The following is a 25,267-nucleotide window of genomic DNA, read 5'->3' as shown; positions in this document are numbered from 1 at the left end:
ATAAACCTCTCCTCATGTATTACTATAATGAAATCAAACCAAAATCCATTAATCAACACAAAAGTATAACACTTATTAATTGAGTGAAAATTACAACCGAACCGAACAAAAAATAATGGACCTGAGAAAAACCGGTGAATTAATTTTGGCTTAATTTTTTTTGTCATAGGTCATAATAAAACCTTTTTTTTTAATATGAAAAAAGGATAAACATCATAGCATATACATACTGAGCTGAATAATTATAGACGCACAACTATAATTAGAGTTTAGAAACGAATACAAGCACCGATAAAGCTCCATATTACACTTAACTAAGACTATGTGTCAACTGAAGGGCTCAACGAAAAGCGCATTCTTTCCCTAAATTACGTAAAACTAAGCCCCAAAACTCCATCTGTGAAACTTAATTAAGATTCGGTAACAAAACATATAAACATGTCGGCACGCATGCCCACACTCTAATTTAAGCAGCTTTTAAATTTAGCGATCACTAAGAACCACTCGATCACTAAAATGACGCTCGACGATTCGTAGATAATTTATTTAAATATTTCATCCTTAATATACCAAGTTCCATAGTTTTTCGTAATAAATTTTATTTATAGTAGATCGTTACAATTATATACGAAAATATTATAATTACTAAGCCTGTTTATAAAACTTAAGGAGTTATTACGATGTTAGATCTATAAAGTATTTAATTAATTATCGTCCATACGAATTAACACAGAGTCAAAAATATTCCCATTGATAAAACGACATTTGGCCAAAACATCTTTGGATATTTAAATAGTTAATTAACATATTCTATTAAATTACTTTAATTTATAAAGACGTCTACATGTAAATTAATTCTCGCTTTTGACATTAGTAAGAACGCGATAAAATATGTTCGATTCAAAAAAAGGTAGTCGCCGTTACGATAATCGTTTTGAGAAAACTATTATTTAAAAAAGTGGGCTATTAATAACTTCTCGAAGCACAAAATATTATATTCATTTTATTGGTAGAAATATAACACTACGTAACTCGTTTCATTATTTCTTAATTCATTTTGACTTAATATAAAAGTAAGTCAAAATCGATACAATTGAAAATTGATTTTTTTAATTATAGTTTACCCAACGTGACGGCATTTTAGGGCTCATGATCGGCGGCCATCAATTCTGAACACTTAAAACGGCTGAGTAAAAGAGAACATTAGCATCAATCCCGGACCGATCCCGCTGACAACCAGGATGGGATTCGAGAAGAATCATGACACATATTCTAAAACGTTATCTCAAAAGTTTTTTAGGAGACACATTAAACTACGTAATAGATATATCCCATAGTTCATGACAAATCTAGAAAGAAACATTTTGATAAGCCTGTCGATTTAATCTGTTTAAAGATAAGCTAAGTTATGGTAAGTGGTCACCACCATAGACTTTGGCAATGTAAATATAAATAAATACATTCACCGCCATGCAACTACTAACCGTAGAAACTTATGTCTATTATAGCTGTATACTGGCTCACTAACCCTTTAACTAGAACTAAACATATGATTGCTTTTAGGCAGTTAAATTTTTGATGAACGGTTGGTATCTAAGACCAGACCAGACCGGTTGTATCCAGACATGCGTGCGCTGAGTCCTGCCACCAAATAAGGTTATTGTTAAGCTAAAATTTATCAATATACTTTTTTGATAAGCACCTTTTGATATTAGTGCCACTATCTGTTATAAATACGAAAGTAACTCCTATCTGTCTGTTACGCTTTCACGGCTAACACGCTGAAGCGAATTTGATGAAATTTGGTATGAAGGAACCTTAAACCCCGAAGAAGGACAGAGGCATAGACACTTTTTGAAACAAAAAACCCACGCGGGCGAAGTCGCTTGTGAAAACTAGTTGATAAAAATAAATAAGTCGATGCGACGTGTTTCAAGAAATATTAAAATTAATCGGATTCATAAATCATGAGCAATCATATCGATACGTTGTTATAAGTCATGGGAGACGAGTTCATAACATAGCGCCGGCTGGGGTGACCACACGTCAATGTTAACTTGGATTTCATTCATTTGGACATCTTGCATTATATCAACAGTAGGTTTCATTCTATTATCTCGACACCTGCCTTATTTATCTTAAGTACAAAGAGACCAGATTTAAACCTTAATATCGTTCGCAAATATACTTTATTACATTATAAAAGTACGTCCTTCGTTTATCGAATACAATTATTGTTAAAATTACGAATGCCTAAATCCGTCATAATTGCATCAGATCAATTGTTTGATTGTTGATTGTAATTTGAAACTGTTTTCTAATACGTCAGTATCCTCGTCCTTAAATATTGTACAAGGTACACAACAACAGGCATTGCTTTCAGTAAAACCATATTTTGATATAACTATGAGATTTGAGATGATTTTAGAATTCATTATTATTAATAAAACTCCGTTTTTATATACCACATGATTATATTCAGATAGAACAGAAGTGCTTTTGAGTAATTTGAGGAGTCCCGTTTTTAGGACAGTCCCCTTTTTAGTCAAAAGGATGGTACCACTACCAGCAGTCGACCGGTTGGTGCGAACGAAGCCGTGTAGATGCTAATGTGGAGTGGTCTGTCATTATGTTTCACGGCTTCTAGGTGTAACCTTACACCGTTACCTATGTAAGACATTCGGTTTTATGTTGAATTGAACTGGTTTTTGACGATGTGTTTGAACCGTCTTAAGTAGGTTTAAAGTTCAAGTAATTTCAATTAATTAACATAAATTGATTAAGATTATTAATAACTAATTATATAATTGCTTCCAATTTATATTGGTATAGTGTTGCTGTTGATCTCGACCTGGGTTTAGAACCATTCCGGTCGTATCCTGTACTATAGTTTTGCACTTGCATTAAGACACACACTTCTGCACTAGTGTGTTTACAGCCTTTGCAAGGTAGTAGTCTCGCTTAGAAAACAGTCAGAATATCACTTATTTACAAATGGTTATTTTTTTATGATAAACATAGGACGACCATAGGCGACACCTGATGGTTAGTAGTCAACACCATTGAAAGAATTCGCCAAGACGTCACCTATCTTGAATCTAAGATGTTAAGTCCACTGGCTAACTCAAACCGGAATACAAAAATAAGAATATGCGATGAGTGGTAACCAGACGGTCTTGCACAAAGCCGTACCCACCAAGTCATATTAATACGTAAATAAGTTACACAATGATTTCAATCGCATATCTGTACAAGTCATTTATATTTCTCGCTAAGCTAATGTCACAGGTCAAAAGCGACTTCTTACCGATACGATAATATTGACTGATAGAACCCATTGGACACGTGACCACAGCCAGGAATTATGGAAATCCAGGTCAACATTGGAAGTCCTTGAATTATTTACAATTCAGTTTTTAAAGTTTCCTAAAGAACAAGTTGAATGTTTATGTTTAGTGTCTATAGAATAGTTGAAGAAACCATGAAATTTTGCATCCTAAAATTGAATTCGATTTTCAAATTATCCATGGAAATAAAAAAAAACGAGATACATATTTAAAACCTAAATGTTTATTTGTTTGTAAACGAATAAAGGGCGTAACAGAATCAATACTATCTGAATATGCGCCGATACATTCGAACAGCAGAACGTGAGAAACAAATCATTAAAATCTGAATAGTATTAGAGGTGTAACGCATTAAACTTTCAGCAGCATTCGATCTGCGAATAGACACGAAATAAATATAAATCCTGACCGATATTTATTCGATTGTTTCCATCGCCATCTCCGAATCGGTAACTCACGCCAGCAGTAACAATATATCGGTACGAAACGATTATTGAATAGAACATCGATAAAGATTTCGTGAAACGCGAAATGAATTAAGTCAAATCTCACAAATTTAAACTGTACACTTTGGAAAATGATTCTATTATCGTTTTGAATGTTTCTGAACGAGTTTAGATCGTGTCTCGATGGAATGTCGTGAGTGCATTGTTTACTCGGTCGCATATCTAATTTTGCGAGTACATTTAGCGAGTATTAATATCTGTCGGATGATATTCGAATAGTTTATATCGATATTTTCGGTGGCACTAATAAACATGTCGGCTAATAGTCGATACTAAATCGTTTCTTCGAGGATGAACGCTTCGTCATTAGTCACAGAACACGACACTAGCCTTTTTATAGAACTGGATGCAATTTCTTAATAAATATTCATATGATTACATAATTGTGTGCGCTTTAAATATGCAAACGATTATTACAAAAATAGATTCTAACTAATGTCATAAATGTTACTGTGAGATCGTTATACACATGAACTCCTCAACAGATCGTTGCAAAATTTAACGCATGAACAGTTTGATGAATCAAAGCGAACAATGGAAACCTATCAAAAAAATAAGATGATTAATTAATATATTATAACCACTACAATACACAATAAAGACACTCAATATTGCACGTATTGTATAGTATTGTTAAATAGGAATATTAGTAATTCCTTGTAATAGATGAATTGCTACTATGTATAAAACTTGATGCTTTTGTAAATAAGTGTTGATGTTTGGCGGTATAAAAACTGATGTATTATTGGTAGAATGTTTTCTTTCTAGTGATATAAGGACAATAGACAATTTAGATATATATATTAGTTACTTAAAGGATATATGCAACTTTTAGATCAAAGAACGAACATAAGAAAAAAAATATTTAGTTTTACAATAAAGACATTTTTTCATTTGGCAATATCGGTTTTTAAAGAATCAAGATTTCTATGGAAAAACAACATTATTCAAATTTAGAACAAAGAAAGTGATGAATATATTACTAAAATCCCATTAATATATAATATATTCAAATAAAACATCTTTGTCTCAAAACACATATACATCTACAAGCCGTAAATTATAGTGATTAGCGTCTCGAATTGTCGTCCATCTAGACATCGTCATTTTAATGTATATATTAAGTTAATTATATATATATAATTTAAAATGGATCAGTTGCTACCGTTATATACCGTAGAAGCCCATTATTTTAACACCAATAAGGGTTGGCTGTTTAGTTTTATATTAGGTAACATTTAGTTGTAAAAAAATACTTATTTTAAAATTACGCATACTTAACATAGTATTATGCAGTATTGTATTTTATTTGTTACATTAAACTAAAATTTATAATAATTTAAGTGTTTTAATATTTCTTATAAATTGTTGCTTAGACTTTTTTATAAAGTCTTATTAGGTGCATCGATATTTGAGCCCGCATCTCGATTATGAGTAATTACACCCGAGGCCTTTTAATTAAGCCATATGTGTACATACCCTAAGTTTTCACACAGTACTGTGCGATGCAAAATTCCATTTCTAATCTTAGGGGACAGCACCACCCGTCTTAGTATTCAATACACACTTTTATTATGACACAACTGAGACAGACTATGTATGCCGTGACGGCAAACGGCATAAAGCTATTTTATGCCGTCATGAACCATCTCCGCCGCCGATCTCCAATCTCGTGCATGCGTGCATATACCTACTATGTACATTGTTGCTATATGTTGTTACGAAAAATATATTTATTTTATGATGACAAGTATATGTCATTATTCATTCTCTATATATTATTATGAGTCTTTTTTTATTTAAATTTACTTTATTTATAATTTTATTCGTAATTTTTTAATAATCACCAATTTCGATATTTCCACATCAACCGGGACTCCCGTGACGGCCCTTCGTTTATTATTTTTATTTAAAGACATTTTTTTTTATTTTGATATATTAAACGCAGACAACCCTATCTAGCAGCTAATCGACTTTAATGAATCACTTTTAAACAGTTTACTTTGCATTTTAATAATCCATTAAACACTTTTTGGAAACCTGTTCCGAAGATCAGTAACATTCGAACCAGTAATACGGAACGGTGAACCGATCTCGAACCAATCTCTTTATAAAAATCGATCGAAAAGACTAATAAACAACAATTTATAACAAAATGAAAACGAAATAACCTTAACAAACGACAAATAAATTAACCAAGAATAATATTAAAACGGATAGACGGTTGTTAATTAGTTATTTATAATAATTAAATTTGATGCTTTCTTATGTTCTATTAGTATTAAATTTGTTGAGCAAATATTGAATATTAATATATGTATCGATTTGTAATAAATAATATTATTTATGAGATACGCGAACGAAAATAGCGTATCAACGCGTGGCGAAGTCGGTTTTCGACATTTCACGCGTGAGATACGAGTTCTTCCAGAATAATACCGTTTATCAGAAGTGTTTAAGGTACAGTATTAGTGATATTTTATTTAAAGTATTATCTACTTTTAGAATTAACCCAAAATGTCTAATTAATATTATGTATTCCGTATTATAATTTTCTTTTATAATTTAAATCATGAACATTATTATTTTTAAATAAAAATCAAAATATACTTTTTTCACTTTTGTCATTTTACAAACCATATTAAGTGAAGCTACCACCGGTTCGGAATGCAAATTCTACCGCGAAGAACCGGTAAGAAACTCAGTAGTTACTCTTTTTCAACATTTCAAATACAAAGTTATGTTAGTTAAATACAATTATGTATATAGTATATCCTACCTGGAAGTCAACGAGTATTAACTCCACGTTTTTTTATCATATATACACTTGTGTTGAATAATATGCTTTTTTTTATTAAAGTATTTTTACAAATTATTTCAATTTTGATATTATTATATAGTCCTATGCAGGGATTTGGTAGACATGTCCTACCTGTATGCGAATATTTTGGTGGCGGGTTTCATCGCAACAATACCATGAGGATATTCAATAGATTGCCTAAGTAAAACATGCCGTTCACCAGTTTGAGCATGGTTAGTTTCTTGTAATAATGATGGAGACCCTTCGTTTAATTAAAACTATGTTACCTTACCCTTTTTATACAGATAAATTATTTATTATCTACGACACCCACAGTCCCCCACCGACTACGTTCTGAGTCGAGGTGCGATCTCTCACCACCAGGAGACACCCTCAGGACGAGCGTCACTGTAGAGCTCGAAAGAGTTCCATTCAAGGTTGAGTCTTGCACTCGCCCCAACGTCCGGTGACGCTGTAAAGGCCAGTAGGGCCAACAGCACTACATCATTCCGGAAAAAAAAAAGATACCCACATATTGAGATGCGATAGAGTCATCTACTCTGCCGATTTTATTATTCGAGTAATAATATATCTTTTTCCGCATTGTATCTTCTAAAAGGTACCCAGAGACCCCTGGAGAGAAACCGGGTTATGTGGAATTGTTACCCACAAATATTACCGCGATGGCCGTTTTTCTTCATGGATAGGAAAAGCTGAGGGATCGTGTTGATATAACGCATTCGCGGCCTGAAGTAATATCTACACAAACCTATCAAATAAGACAGTTCCCGTAGTTTCAGATACCTCGGAATACAAATAGACAAACATTTAAAACTAGTACTTGATGAAGCTTGCTGTTATGAAGACGCTATAAATGTGTTATAAACGGCTATGAAGTTAAATATAATTAAATACGATATAATATAATGACGGTTAGACGTATCTAGGCTGAGCTCATTACAACAGATTGATACTGGGCCAGGAACGGCTTCGAGACAAACTTATAGCCAATAAAATTCAAAACAAATGTTTAACATGCAACTGTGTAGCTAAGTATAAATTATATTTATGGACGTTACCTCTCTTAACTTAAATTATTTTATGGTTAATGCAGAAATGGCTAAGCGGACTTAGTGTATATCGTCGAAATAACCGAGTTCAGATCAAATATTCGAATACGAGGAGACGGGACATGGATTGCTTTATCAATATCATCGACTATTCTACCACCGGTGAATGGCGAGTGAGTCAGTGTAATTACAAGTACAAAACATTTTTAGATGTTTAATTCCACGGTTGGTTGCGTATAACGGTGTCAGGAATAGTAATAATTTCTTGTGATGATGTTCAAGGAACATGTTACCATACCATAGCAAGTGTCCACCTAATGCTTACGTGTGACTATTATTAGGTAAGTGGTAAATACCGCCCATAACATAGGCACATAAAAAAAATTGAACTATCGCCAGAACACATCCAAACTTGGTAACTAGAATGTTATGTCCCTACCACCCAGACGGGCTTGCACTATCTACCACTAAATAAAAGTATATATTGGACAATTGAATCGTCAATTATTGTACCGATGGCTTCTTATTAAAAATATCCCAAGTTAAATGACTGGCCATTCTATTCCCTAAATAGTTTACATATAAATCTAGGTCCAGTGATTTCCTTTCATAAATCATTAATTTAAATCTTCGTATTGAAAACATTGATGTTTTAAATCATACGAATGCCAAGAGAGCGCTATAAATTACGATTTGTTGCTATTCTGTTTGAACATGTATAATTTAGACAGACTTTCCGCAAGTCCAGTGTTTACACAGCTCCAGGTGGAAGGCGTAGAAGTGTCAAGATATGGTATTTTGGTATCGAGAGAAGAATTAGGTCTGTAATAAATTTAATGAACGACATTAGTTGTAGAGACCGCGATGGCCCAGTGGGATATTAAACATAACCAAAGATTACGGGTTCGATTCCAGATAATTAGTTCGATTCTATAGGGCATCTCGTGTTCAACGGTCAAGAAAAATATCGCAAGGAGATCGTACCCACCTAATCGCATTGAAGCGGCGACATGGATTTAGCTCTAAGCCTTCTTTCTCCTTAACAGGATAGGACATTCAGACTACTTTTATTTAAAAATGCTAAATTACAATTTTTTAATGACGTTACTAAGATTCAGTTTTAAAAATAAAATAATGTATTTTCTAGATGTAAATGATGAATATAATTAGTTTTAGTTTCCTATAATTTAATATAAGACATAAACTAAAATCAGTAATTAAAAATGTCACTAAAGATACAATCTTGTGTGGCCACACAACCAGCGATACCGCCTTTACGAGACATGACTCGACAACTGTTTACGTTCTTTTATTGACAACTAAAAGAAGTTTACGGCTTTTACACGTCCTACATATATTTAATTCATGATTTTATGCTTATTCTGTTTGATCGATTAGTTTTATGGACGATAAATTGATTTGTTCTACATCCTTTTTTTTTACAACATTCGTAGGGTAATTAAATGTTGGTGCAATTTTACGAGGATTTTTTTTGTATATTTAATTCATTACGCATGTGAAAAAGATTCTCATATAAGCTTATTTTAAATAAAAATCATTTGTTTATTAACTACTAATAAATTTAAAGATTGTGTTTAGAAACATAATAACATATATTCGTTGTTTTACATGCAGAATACATACATACTTTAATTATTTACAATTGTATTGTAATAAAAAAAAGTGACTACTTTAGCTGGTTCTTCTCGCTAAAATACTAGTAGCCACAACATATTTTTAATGACAGTTGAAAAAAGCTTATAATAGTCTACTAAATTAAGTATTTTTTGATTTTGGAACGCATTCTAATTATATTTCGAGAACCTTTCGAAACAACTACAGTTGTGTCTATTGCGTGTCGACAGCGTACAAGGCACGTTAATGAAAGGCGGCCAAATCGCCTTGTAAAAGTTTACGACGGATAAAATCAGTTATAAAACTCTATGAAGCCGTAAATTTAGCGATCGGTTCGACCGTTTAAAAGACGGGAGCTATTCCGAAGTCTATAAATCAGGCATCGGGTTGATTCGGGCCTATTCGGACTCGATCGTAAAGATAAACGCTCGATGTTTGTAAACAGTTTTACGCATACGCGACAGATTTTTTGTTTCCACTTTTATGAAGGACTTTATGATTGTATATAGTACGACTTTTATTGCGATTGCTCGGTGATTGATTCGTTTTCATTTACAGGGTGCAGGGGCCACTTTTTGTACGTATACATATGAATTGTTTCAGTTTTATTGACTATGGAAAGTTAATGAATCACTTCTAAGCCGAATACAATTTAAAGTATTTGTTTTCTTCAACATTAGTGCATACTCAATTAAAACAGATTGTAAATACTAATATTTAATTTACCATTATTTAATATTTAATATACCATATTTCTTAATTTTTAACACAAATTCAGTTGCAAATTCAGTTCAATAAATTACCAAAATGTTAAAAAATGTTAATGTTTCTTAAGGTAATACATACTTTTACAATATTTTAAGTGGAACTAAATATTTATAATTTACTCATCATATACTGCAATTAGGAAAGACATGCTATATTTACAATTAAAACCTCTAAGTGGTCATTACCTATACAAAAACTATAACCAAACCACAGAACTTCCGCATCGCCAGGTCAAACATACACCACGTACAACGAAATCGTATATCACGTTATAATGATTGGCAACTCAATAAACTTAAAGGATTACTAATAAAACTCAAAGACGGGAGCCGAGGACTCGTAAAATAACAAAGGCGAACCCTTAGCTTTATAGTGGCTCGACACTTTGTGGCCAAACAATTGTTTTCTCACGTGCGTAAAAACAGGTGATAAAACCTGTGGTGATGGAGCAATAAATTAGCCCATGGTTGGGCTATGGTGTACTATACGGCTCTTACTGGCTACTGCAAAACGAATTTCGACCTTACATGAAAAAAGCTAACAACGCTCACAGATACATCAATTTGCTAAACACCAAACATTGATTAGTATAATAACAACGCTATGGTTCAGGCACAATTTAAATTTGTTGTCGGTTTCGTTTCTATAATCAAAGTAACAAATAGGAAATTACAACAAATATTCAGTCTATATTACGAATAAACCGACTAATTTACGGCGCAGTTACCGTTCTATTACTAGTCCACTAACAAGTACTCGACATAAACATGTCACATCACCGCCGAGCACTTGTCTATCATTAGTTCTAGCGACAGTTGACAGTTGTCTGTTATCCACGCTAGATGTCAGTGAAATAATCGTTCCGTAAATACAAATAATGTTGATATTGTCTTACGATTGTTTATTAATAGACCGTGTGACATGTCCTTAAGGTAAATGTCATGTTTTATTCTTCAAAGCTTTAAAATCATTTCTGCGTACTGACAGTCGATTGAAGGTTAATAGTATGTAGATATCATCAACATATTTTATATTATATGTTTAGATCCGTTTTATAATCGAGATTAAGAATAAAATCTTAGATTCTACGTCGTTCGTAAGGCCGCGTGCGATATGGTTGTATTAAATGAAAGAAATAAAACGTAAAAAACGTTATCAGGGCTCTAAAAATAACCAAGTTTTGGATAAAAGTTACCACTGACCATTAGGTAGCTTAACCTTTTCTGGTGACCCTATATTATTCTCTATAACACATATCACATTTAAAATTTACTTCAATTTCCAACATCATAAATTAACAACAGTTAGCGTACACGCAAATAAAAATTAAAGCAGGTTTTAAGCATGGCCCCCAGTATTTTGACGAACAAAAGAAGGAGAAAGCGGGAGGCCTGTAATTCGAACCCGCAGAGAGTCATAAATTTGCCTAAACTTGCGTTGCACAGTTTTTATTGCTCCGGAGTCATTGTAGTTGTGTTACGCTGATTAGGACGCAGCTGGTCCATGGAAAGTTATAGTATGAGATGTACTGACACTAACTGAGTATAAATAGAAAATATTTAAACACTAACTTGTATTGGCGACTATAGTGACGTCATACGTACTATGTCCTTCAAGTTTCAATTTACTTCCATATCAAACGTAAGTAGAGCGTAACTGCTGCGTTATTTAAGATTAAAGTGATCAGTATTAAAGATATATATATATTTTTTAATGATCTCAATATTCAAAAAGCGAGGATCGCATACTTTAAGAAAATAATAATATTTTACGGACATGGATGTAATATTACATGTTGAAATGTAAAATGAGAAGCGATAATTTAAAATAGACATTGCCACACAAACTATCACAATAAACGAAGTAAATATTGAAGTAAACTTTAACTGGACGTAATTAATAAATTAATTTATGGCGCTGTTTCTTCCGCTTTATCTGATACCGGATTGCATCACTAGTTGCACAAGAACGCCAGACAGTCGCTTGTCCCGTGGCCCCACCCGAAATCGCCCGCCCTGCGCATTTACACCCATTACAACTGACAAAAACGCGTATAATAGCAAAAATAAATATTATTTATCGCTTCACGGTGGCTTAGTTCCATACAAAGCGACCTATGAGTTATTACACCGTATTACATTTGTGTTTTGTACAGAGCATTTTTTTTTCTATAGTCGTAACTTCATATTTATTGCCAGTTCTAGTTGAATATTCAAAGTTGTCACGTCACGGTGCCGCATTCGATTTGAATGCGCTCATTTCGGGGCCCTAAATTGCCTTTTAAACGATTTTCGACTTTATTGCGACGACATAAGCTCAAACCGTCGGCAAATGCGTTGGTATTAAAAACTTACGTTTGCTGTTGAAACGTAAACATATATTTAAACTGAATAATGAGGCGTGGAATGATTAGTTTCTTAATAGTGAGGTTATTGCGTGAGAAACAGTCTTGATCGTTAATTAATCTATTCAAACGGATGCCCTTAATGTGTACTCGCAATTATACAAGAAAAAATGTACGAGTAATTAAAATTTGCATAGAGTTCATAAATATGTATATAAATTATTTTTATACTTGTCAATATAAATTTAAATCAATTTAAAAAAAAACTAAATCTAAACAAACCGTAATAAGTATGTACCCGAAAATAATTATAAAATTATTTTTAACACCGCAAAATATAAATAAAAAGAAAACTCAAAGGTTGCGAACGCAATTCTGTAAAAAAAATCTGTATAAGCAAATTAAAAAAAAGTTCAAGTTGTTACTTTTTTTATTTAGCCAGCTTACTATTTTCTTTTTGTGTGTATGAATCTCGACATAGGCTCTGATTATGAAATGGCTGTTACGATATATATTTTTTATTGAATAGTATATATCTCAAAAGAGGTCTCATTTAAAACTAAAGAAAAAATCCCACTCCTAATCGTGACCTCTATGAACCAAACCTATGGTGTTGTTTAATTTCATAAACACATTAAACAGGTTCTTTTCAACATTTATATTTATAAATAAAAAACGAGTAAGTATATTTTTATTAAACATATTAAATTATACTCTTAAATTCATTTTTTTTAAATAATAACATATTAACGTTGAAACCAAAAACTGCCATTACAATTCGATACGATAGTTTATGAAGTACATACTAACTATTAAAACACATGCGACGTAACTAATAGTTACATGTTACATTATTTATATAAGATGGTAAGTTATTTACCGTTTTCGTTAGTGCTGAGCCAGCGGTAGGATGGTCGCGGCTGCTGCTTGGAGCGCATCTCTAGCGCTTCCCGCGCGCCTCGCCCGCACACATCTGTAATGACACATACCAATTACTATACAATACATTATTTTATATACTATATACGGAGAGATTGACTTCGCAAGGACATCTTATCTAGGACAGTCTATAACAGTACAGTACAATAAATGTAAACCGCTGCACTAAAGCCCTCTAAGCAGAAGGTTTGAAGCTAATTCCACCGCGCTGCTCTAATGCCGGTTGGTGGATACTAGTGTAGCAGAATTTCATTGAAATTCATACATAGACATAGGCAGGTTTTCTCACGATGTTTTACTTCATCGTCGAGGACGGCATGGATTTTAAACCCAAATTAAACACATGGAAATTCAGTGGTGCTTTTGAGCTTGAACCCGTGGTCATTTGTTAAAATGCATGCGTTCTAACCACCTTACACACTGTTGAAATAAAATGACCGTATTTCGTTTCAACAGTGTGTAAGGTATAACAAAAAAACTAAAATAAATCGACCTTATTAAGAAATAAGTTCGCACAAGATTATATAGACGATGAACAAGCCTGGAGTTAGTAATCGTTGATTTTCATACAGGATACCTACCTTGATTTATACATGATTATGACATGTATGATTGATGGAAACGGGTAACTACTGAGAATCTTGGCAATTCTTATCGGTAGAATCTACGTTTTGAACCGGTAGTAACTTTAAATTTAATATTTATTGTAGAATGAAGATACGAAAGTGTTTTGTAGGATTTCTTTAATTAAAGTCAATTTTTTAATTGCAATGTCATGTAAAATGGTCACCGATTCCCATAGGTATTATTAGTGTAGGAGTACTAGCCATCCCTTACATCGGCAATGCGCCACCAATCTTGGGAAATAAGATGTTATGTGCGTATAGTTACACCGGCTCACCCTTCTAACCGATACACAGCAGTACTGTTGCTTAAGTATTGCTGCTTGGCGATGAAATGTGTAACGGAGAAGATGGTACCCACCCACACGGGATCGCAAAACCGACCTACATTACCAAAAGTTTTTTTTTAATCTTGTACAAAAACCAACGCAAGTGTCAAGTCTGACCATCACATAAAATCCTTGTCACAATAAATTCTAAACAAAGACATAGTTAAGTAACTTTCAAGATTAAAGGCACATTAAATAAATATAATTTTAACTTAAACGTGGATCAAGTGTATATAACTTAAAGTATCTAAAGTCCAAACACAATCACCCCGGATTAAAAACCAACCGTCATTAATATGAGGCAAGACAAGGCAAGATATTGAAAACTAACTTAAGATTGAACTTATTTACGGGAACTTGAACCTTATCGCGTTGAACATAAAGGTGTCGTAGTTTGAAAAGATTGTTTATATTTATAGGTAAAAATCTCGGAACTCGAGCGATATGTCACTCAATTTATGAGCGGCGAGCGACATGTGACGTGTCCTTTATAGGGTGACCAGTATAGCAGGACGAATACCCGGATACATTTTATTAGTTCATTTATTTTTTTGCGTGTCATGATTTTTATGATATTATTTTATAAGGAAACCATTGTGATGAAAAAAGTTTCAGGACGGTACTGATTGTTATTTCTGTCGCATGGAACCCCTATTCCCGGTGATTTGTATACTAAGTATATTCGATATCAAACGCACAATGTCGTAATACGAGACGTCGACGATGCAACGATAAGTACCGATTTATGACGAGCTCTTAAAAACTTTTGTTTACAACATTTGATTAATGCTCCAAAACTACATACTATATCAAATGATATAGAATAATAGGTCCTGCCTTTTACAGTTACTTGACTATGAACTGATATGAACAAATATAAACCGCTAAGAGAACTTAAATTTTTAAGTTAGTGAACTTCATTTAAAATAAATTCATTTAAAAATTAGCTACGAAAGTAAAAATTTTTAATTAGAGTTTTGAGTATTTCACCAGGAAACTCCACTGTGTATCGGTCGATAGGTAAAACATTTTTTTAAATTAGTTTATCAACACACTGTACGGCTGGTTTTTTAGTAAGTATTCCGGTAAACTACTGGGCACTGGCGAGTCTCACATACCCCTCACTTCATGTGGAGGAAATACGTAACGCGTCTCCCAAGCGATAAAAAAGATTGTACTGGGCTATCGCGTCTATATAAGCATCGTAAATCTGAATTTTTCAAGAGAAATATTTTGATAAGTACATCAATTGATCTGCTGTGGTTAACCAACGCTCTGAGCACTCCATGACCGATATATTGAGCCTAGCGATGGGAATGTAACGATTTATTTCACAGCTGGTTATCAATAAAATTTACATTTAACGACTAAATAAAGACAAAATATTATCCCAATAATTCAGTCGCAATAAACACATTTATTACTTAAAACGCGGTATATTTTTTAAATAAATCAATCGACTGAATTCGAAAGTAAAATAATTTAATTAGACCGGTATTAAATTACAATATTCGAGTCCTTAAAGTGTCCACATCACATATCAGTTCAAATAATTTAATCCGCATGACAAATGACCTTTTTTAGCATATTTAATTGCGATTAAAAACATGTAGAGACACTTGTAAAACAAACATTTAATATAAACTTTAAAGTCGAAAACGTGTCAACATCGCCAGTCGATAAAACAACAAATTGAAATTAATTCTCATGACAACGCGTGAAGGAAATTTCATAAGGAATTAACGGAAAACCAATAACATTAATGATATTCAAATATACATTTGAAGCAGTAGAAGATTACCGAACGGCTAATTTTACGTTACTTAAATAATTGGGGGGAAGTGCCCCAACCGCCACGGTTGAAGACGGTTTGGTAAAATTATAATATCATCGCTAGTTATTCCAGTAAAATTAAAAATGGAATTAATTCTAATTTTAAAAAAATATTTTTATCTGTTATAAATTTCACCGTTAATAATTTTAGATTTGATGTTATAAAATAACTATATTATTAATAAATTTATAAGAAATGACTTACAAGTAATTAGTTATCAGTAACTATTACATATGAGTGAGTGTGTAGTTGCGCCATTAATACCGACACTTTCTTCTGCGTTTTTTTTATACTACGCATTTTTATTACATTAATATTTTCATTTCGTAATTAATAACAACGTTACAATTATTCATTACGTATTATTAATTTTCATAATGTTGCTGCATTTTACACTTTTATCGCTTAAACGAAACCCGACATATGTTTTCACAAATAACAATTAAATTAAACTTGTATTCCTGGACTTTCGATAAAGAACAAACCGTCATAACAATTATTTAATTTGCTTTCAACGCTATTAATTTAATTAATAATTATTAATATAGTTATGGAAACTTCAAAGGGATCTTGAAGAATTATTTTAAAGTTCACATACATTATACGTTTAATACATTTTGCAATAAAACCAATGGTCAATGCAATATGCAATTATAAAGCGACACGTTCTTAATTGAAGTCATTTCTTTGAGTATTTAATCTTAAATTATTTCTTTTGTGATCATTAACTGCTCATTAGTGTGTTTCGATTAAAATAGTAATGTCTCTGTTCGCAATTCATGAGCAAGTCACCAATGGTTACAAGACTACATAAAATTTCGTCGAAGTTTTTTCCATCACAATTCCCAAGAGGGAGGGTTCGTGATTTGAAACATAATTGAGGCATTCGAGTATTTCAATATTCTATTATTATTACTATATAATATTATATTGTTTAGATAAACTGTACAATGGTGCTAATCTGATAAGAATTTTCCTAATCAGATATTACAGTTAACCGATTATATTTAATACAAAGTTACCGATCGCGATTGAAGCTCATCAGAGCAGGTGCCGTTTAGGGGCGCCATATCGACTGTCAAAAACTTGTAAAATATCGCTTTGGCCGAGTACAGTGCACCACGTGGAACAGCCATTTATAGTTCTTGTGACGTAGGTCATAAAGGTCGGATTGGGTGTTGCGTTTCCGTGTGGGGCGTTGTTAAGAGCCGCGGGCGTCGCGTCCCTCACAAAGATATCTTTAAGATTTATACGGTCGTCTACAATGGCGAACGTTTTAATTCTTTTCATATGCGACAGATTTATGCACAGACAGATGCAGGCCCGGCAGATAGCGTTTGACGCCCTGCAATGCGAGTCGATTCTGGTGGCGTGTCTCCTAACTTACATTTCGATTTGTGTGTACATTTAAATGTAGGTTCCTGGTAGTTTAAAGAAGTTGTCTCGTATGGATGTCGCTGAGAATGGTCGGAGTTTTTTTTTTTTTTTTGTATTGATAATATTTGAAATTATTCATGTAACAAAGATTTCACTGAAAATATATTTAGTATACAAATAAATTTTTTAATCATTTTTTGAACGAAATTCTTTTATGCGGCTTACAGTAGAGTGGACTGGCAGAAATCGTCACCCTGTCTCCAGGCGACCAATCTATCTGTCTCTCTCTTCGTCTCTTTAGGTAGTTTATATACGGTTTTATAAAACAATATTTATAATATTGTTATTGTTTTATTCACATACATCAAAAGTAACTGAACCGATCGGGTGTCCCAAGACTTCTTTCTTTCAAGATTCTAGTCGAATTAATTAGCATTGGCTTGGAATACATAAACTACTGTGAAGAACTGACAAGAATATTAATTAAATACAATGATTATCACTTATCCTGCTTGAAAATCGACGGCTACTAACGCCACACTGTTTTGTCTATTTTGATTTCCAAATAGTAAGTCAATGATTTCTGTAAAATATCAGCGGAATCTCGTCATACAGATGAATGTATTTAATTAAATATATATATTTAAATTAATCATAGTATAACGAATGTCGCGAGCCGTTTTTTTATATGGTTCGTGTTACGTTTGACCAAGATGAGGTGCATCCTCCATAAATCACCGATATAATCCCACAGTTCAGTCATATCATCAAAGCGATTCTAATTTCGAATACGCCATAAATAACAATGTCCGAACAGCTTTGTGGGGGCCTGACAAGAAAGTCCAAAAAGAGCGTCAAGCCAGAATTTTTCATAAGCAACAATACGAACGTTGCACAACCAAAGCCGGGCCCGTTGATAATGTCGCTTTGTCGTGTTTTGTCACATTTTCGGGAATTCGGTCGACTTGTATTGTTTTTATTGTGCCCGCACAACTATTGTCGTTTGTGCGATATCTTGCGGAATACGCTTCCAGCAGAGACGGAAATCATTTTGTAATAGTTCATTTCATTTGTTTTTTAGAGTAATAGATTTTAGTGTGAAACATTTGGGCTTTTTTTTCTGAAATTGTTACCATTATTATTTTTGTACATGAATGTCTATTACCGCGTATGTAAGTGGTAGCTACATACGTACCATGATAACTATTAGTGGACCTAATTTCGTACCAGTTTTACTGTATCCATAAGATTTATTAGAGGAAGGCAATTTGTCTGATTCTTACTTATATTAATTGGGTATCTTGGTATACTGAGCTAAGTATATTATTAGATTGTTTAATTAGTGTTCCGTACCAAATAAAGTTTATTCATATGGTAGATATATATACTTTTATAACCACATCTTAAAGCCTGGGATACCCTGATATCTTTATTTCTAAATATGCCAATGGATATTTATTTTGAAACAAGCAACAGAAAGCGTTACTTCGATCGCATCCGTTCGCTTAAGCTAACTCCATTAAATATTTCAATAAATAAAATGAAATCGAAACGTATTAATTATTTATATTTATTTTATCACAAACTTAAATTGAATCCCGACGAATCAACATCGCGTCAAAGTCGAAAAGTAAATCCACCATTTGCCGCGCGAACGCCTCCGTGACGTCACCGGCGCCATTTTGAATAAACATATTTTGACAGCGACTGCTTTGACAGACGACATTTAATTACCGACCCCTCATTACCTGAATATTGACGGATATTGATATCTTGTCATTTAAGCTCGACGATACGACGACGTTGCGACCCTTGCTACGACCGGTGTTGTATGAAAAAGTTTCGCTTCTTCGTTTCTACAGGCTGCAGTAACTATATATACGTATGTATATGTATATAATATATACTTATTTAACCACCCTCTGTTTTTGGCTTTTCGAATAATGTTAACAATTCTTTTAAGATCATTCAAATTCGAAGCTACTTTATGATAGCAAGATCTTCAATAACGAGGAACCCTAAGCGTCATACGATAAAAACATCGTATAGTATAAACAAACTCGTATAAGCTTTCGTTGGAAAATTGCAGTTAATTCGATGCCGAATTTTTAATAATATGGCCTTAATTAAAATATCCGTAACACCGATGATTAATACGAGCCGTCGTTTGTGTCACTGATTAAAAACATGTCAAAGCAATACTGTTTGGAAGATTTCACTTTAACTACCCGTCACTCATCGTATTATGTACAAACAAACTACCAAAAGTGGTTAAATATTCAGTACAGGTCATATGTTTGATCAAAGTATTTATATACATACCTACATATATACTAATTAATGGCAATCCTTACTGGTCGAGTATCAACACCTGACTAAGCTATCTTACTAATAAGTTTGGATATATCTTTGAATCCCACCAGAACGGCTAAAAGGAAATATGGCTGTGAGATATATACTATAATCTTTTAGTCCAAAGTAGGACATAAATTAACTTTTTAACCCGGACAAATATATATGACACCTGCACGACCGGCTCAATTACACCCGGGTGAAGACGTGGTCGAATGTGCCCTTTGTGTATTACAAGTAGTGATATAACGGCGATGTAACTCATTCATCGTTTTCTATATTGATTTGACATTCGATCGAAAAAGACAGATCAGACAGAGTTTAACCGAACACCTCTAAATGTTTTCATATTTGGAGGGCTCATCGTTCCTTATTCCACGCTTAACTCTCAGCTTGCATTAGTATGAGTTCGTAAGATGACTAATGTACAAATAGGGACAGTACAAAAAATACGAGTTAGATTATATTTGTTGATACAGACCGCACGTATTAGTAGATTTATAATATAGAGTCGCACTTAAAAAATTTTTTTACCATACTGTGTCTAAAGGAGCATTGTAAACACCTGAATCATAATCAATTGAACAATTCTTAATAACAGGAATGATACTTCTAAAATCAATACAAATATCGCTTTAGACAGTTGAGTTCCTTGACAGAAAAACCCAATGAACATATTACTGTTCCGATCCTACTAATTATAAATTAGTCATTAGGACAATGAGACATTATAAAAAATGTGACTATGTAGACAGTCGAACAAATGGACCCCCTGATGGTAAGTGGTCTTCACCGCCCGTAGACATTGGCAATTTACGTAAAAGTATCTATTTCTTACGTGATCAATGGGCCGCCAACCATGAGTACTCAGATATTATTTTAATGTCTCTCGTAGTTCTAATTACACGGACTTACTCAAATACTCACCCCAGAAGCCGAAATACAGCAATTCGTTTAGCGGTAAAGTAGCTTATAATTGTAACCTACCCAGAGAAAAGTGCACAAAATATAAACAAAAGTTTACAATTAACCATCATCTTTATATGTTTGGTTAAACGTTGATTACTTTTAATGTTTGTCTTGTATTACCAAACGTATCGCCAAATATTCTGTTTCAATATCAGTGATTATTAATATTAAAATAGACGTTGGCTTATCTGTGTACAGTGGCGTAACCAGGATTGTCGTTTAGGAGAGGCTTGACATCGCTGAAGATAGATTTTAGCAAACTAAATGTAACTAAATGAATTCACTTTAAGTTTTGTCATGGAAGAAAGATGCTTCTGAAGAGGTCTTGATCTGTGCGTTTATACCAATTGTAATGGCAAACGGCACGAGTTGACGCTGCTGATATCTAACGGTGAGTTCCAACAATGTATGCCAAATTTAATATTGAGTAGGTCCAACAGTGTTAAGTCTATTAATGTCAAAGATTGGAACTTGGGTCGCTTAGTAACTATTACATATTAAGCGTCTTGAATCCATATGCATACAGTCTTACATGTATTGATAATAATATAAGTTGTTAATTGGTTAAAATATATACACCAACACTATTTATACCTACTTATAATTAGTAAGTTAAAAATTAATAATTAGATTTTATTGGGAAGTTAATATATTTTTTGTAATATAAAAAAAATGGGCGGACGTAAAATCTATCGCTTATAGGCGCCGTAAAGAATATTAAGTATTCCTAATCCTAATTAGTTAAGGAACCAAGTTACCAACTTTGCGAGCGCTGGTTCATTAACCCTCCAAACCAAAACAAAACAATACCAAGGTTTGGTGTTTGGCGGTAGAATGTACCATCGTAATTAAAACATCAAGAGACTTCTTGCATGACTATGTATATATATATATATTTAAATATCAAATAACTTAATATATATGTGTCTTTTATATTAATAACAGAAGCGATATAGCGAATAGGCTGTCCTGTTATCACAGCTCAATATATCAACTGATTATCGTGAAATGATTCAAGTAGATAGAAGGAACGTCGAAGATAAATTTATACATACATATATATATATATTTATTTAGGCTATATTTTTATCGAAATGTCACTCGAGTGGAGTATCAGGTCTGGAGGAGGATTAACTGGTAACCAAATAATTTCATCCTCATATCCTAATACTCATCTGTCGAGTGGTTACCCGGCTATTTTAAATTGCGTCCTGATCACCTGTCACCGACACCTATGTTAATGGCACTATTCATTAGATCGCATAATACCCAGTGCCCATCTGTTAAATCGTTGACGTGACGGGACGTTCGGACTATTTTATTCAAGGTTTGTTAATTAATTTCGTACTGCAAAATTACTATTAGATAGCTTGGTACATTAATATAGATTTGCGTATTTCAATATATACGAAACACAGATATGTAAATATAACAGGGGTGACTCAGGATATATAATGTTTGACGACCACTGACGTCATCGTGTGTTTAAGTAATGTTGATAATCCATTGTCAAATGATTTCCGTTCCTCTAACTTCGGCTACGGCGATATTCTCAATGGACTCCCTCTCAGTACATTTCAAGTGACAACGATTCACGCAAGCACGAAAGTGTACATTCCCTATAACAGAACAGCTAATCTAACCCTACTATACTGTAATTAAACTACATTTAAGATTGATCTAAATGATATATGACCTACAATCTCGTATATATGATTATGGAAAAAAATAGCCTAAAACTTTTTTTTTTAATGGATATTATATTAAATCTAGGAAAATAATTTTCTCGTACCCATTTGTCTAAAATGATATATGATATGATATATATTTATCAAAATAAATAATAAATAATATATAAATATTGAGACTCAGGCCGTCTGATAACCTAACCACGAATTATTCCAAAAACAAACACCATGCATGTATATATAATTTTCGTCAATAGAAAATGAGTTTTGTCAAATTTTTAATCTCCAGAACAACAGTACATTTGAGTATTATAAATACAAATTTCCCAGCGAAATCGCAATAACGGATTAGCGAAATAAAACCGTGATATCAACAACTTTCAACTCGCAACTAGTCCGACCAGGCATTACCTACGCACTTATAAAACAAACTTACGCTCGTACGCCACGGAAAAATCACCCTTAACCCCTGAACATAGAGTCGTTAAAATCGCATTAAAATAATTGCATTTGCATATGAAAATATAGCATCTCAGGCGCATTACAAAATGAGGTAGAATTATGATGGATGCTGATGCCTCGTTTCTCGCTTAATAAGACGAGATTCTGCATTGCGGTTGGCTAATTGAATTTATACTCTATTGTTATAAGAATAGAGTCGTATATTCGTGTATTTCTGTACGGGGTATCAATCGTAAACGTCAGTCGACTCGGGCGCAAGTGTTGTGAGCGTAATGAATGCGACAGATCCCTCGGTGTACGGTTACGGGTTTAATTCTGTTACGTCTATAAGACAACCGCAGTTAAGATCTGCAATGAGAGATTTCTAGAATGTTATATGTATTTGTGTTATACGTTGTTCGTAATCATTAGGTACTGTTTTGAATTCTAGCCGAGAGAACTGAGCAAGAGAGAGGGAACACTTAACTTAGTGGCTTAAATTGGGATTAACCTGAAATCATAAATTAATGTTAAAAAATCGAATGTCTGTTTGTCGGTTACGTCGTATGTGATCAACCGATCATCATCAAATTTTGCTTACAAGTTGTCAAGAGAAGAGAGAGATAGTAAACGGCATAGAGTAGGTACCTATCACCTGACCGCCCCCCACCCCATACGCGGGCGAAACCGAAGGCAGAAGCTGTTGTATAATTCAAAGAGCATCTGAAAAAAATCGTTATGGTTAACCCTAGTGATAAGTGAGATTATAAATGACATCTATTTGATGTATTTGATCAAAGTCTTCGGATGCAAATATATCATCAAAGAATAAATAATCGCAGACACAGAAAACGCTACTAAATTAAAATTTAGTATTCAAAGTAAACAGAATACAAACAGACACCACACTTTTTAGTATGGACTTGAAACTAGTGCATAAAAGATTGATTATAATAGATTTTTTATTTGACCGTAAATTAGACTAAAGATTCACAATATATGTTTACCATGTAAATTGTTTCAGAAGAGTAAAATATACGATACGCCCCACTAACGGACTGACATGTCATCATATAACGACTTTGGTAGATTGCTGTAACTAAATCGAACAAACAGACAATAGAAAACCAACTGATGTTACGTACACTACGAATAAGTTACGATCCCACTGTTGTGTCTGATATGACATATTCTTTGACGAGCGTCGTTGACTGGACGAATCAAGTCCAATTACCAGATACGTGATACAAACGGACAGACAGACCGTTTGGCAACGTTATGAGTTAGTTATTTATGAACATCTTGGAACGCTTAGAGTTCCTAGCGATAATGATACTGTTAGAATAGTCGAGCTTTAAAGACATATGTAATTGTTAGACATGACTATTTTAATATGAGTAGGGTGACCACAAAGCTGCGACTGTTACTAAGGATTATTTTATATAAAGGCGGACGAGTAAATGTTCACCACTCTCCATAGACATTGACGCTATAATATATATCAACCTCTATTTAGATCGTCAATGAGCCACCATGAGAGCTAAGATATTATGTCCCATTGACCTGCAGTTACACTGGCTTACTCGCTCTTCAAACTGTAACACCAAAATATATATATTTTTTATTTGTATGTAGAATATCTGATGAGTTGATGGTACCTAAGCAGATGGAATTGCACAAAGCCCTACCACCAAAAGAAAACGGTTTTATATCTTTTCTATAACAGTATGTACCTACTATAAAAGCCCCGACCTGTAATAAACATATAAACTGTCATAACAAAACTATGAATACACAAGTATCTTCAAGTCGATTAAAAACCACATCTCGAAGGAGTCAAAAAGCCCATCAATATGACGATGACGAACAGACGGCTTCATTACACATGAATCAGCCCTTATTGATATTGCTCGGCGTGACAGACATGAATCTCAATTGTGGTTCGGTCGATGAACCTAGGACTGAACGTTTCAGTCTTGATATATGTGACTAATTAACTCATTCGCAATATGTAAAGAACAGTTCCGCGTCATAGTCCGAGCCACGATGTTTATTAATGCTCCTACTTTTTTGTCATTCAAATTTGGAGGATTTGCAGACAAACATAAAATAGTCTTACATACAGTTTAAAATATTTGTAATTTTTGCAAAAAAATTGTGAAAATATAACATATACCTATTTTTATTTGTAATATAAGCAGAATTTTTCCTAAGGTTTATTCCTAATCATTGATTATGAGTTGAA

General features: G+C 33.3%; 1 protein-coding gene across 1 annotated transcript in view; it reads right to left on the bottom strand.

Moving 5' to 3' along the window:
• Positions 1 to 25,267, bottom strand: part of LOC113396275 (protein tiptop-like) — a 254,112-nt gene that overhangs the window by 185,113 nt on the left and 43,732 nt on the right. Inside the window, exon 2 of the mRNA XM_026634158.2 lies at positions 13,351 to 13,443. Coding sequence (XP_026489943.2) covers positions 13,351 to 13,408 — 58 coding nt within the window. The 5' untranslated portion in view covers positions 13,409 to 13,443. The remainder of the gene's footprint in view (positions 1 to 13,350; positions 13,444 to 25,267) is intronic.

The sequence above is a fragment of the Vanessa tameamea genome, chromosome 8 (genome assembly GCF_037043105.1).
Source record: "Vanessa tameamea isolate UH-Manoa-2023 chromosome 8, ilVanTame1 primary haplotype, whole genome shotgun sequence".
NCBI lineage: Eukaryota > Metazoa > Arthropoda > Insecta > Lepidoptera > Nymphalidae > Vanessa > Vanessa tameamea.
The sequence above is the reverse complement of the archived record's forward strand: the minus strand, read 5'-3'. Positions and strand labels throughout refer to the sequence as shown.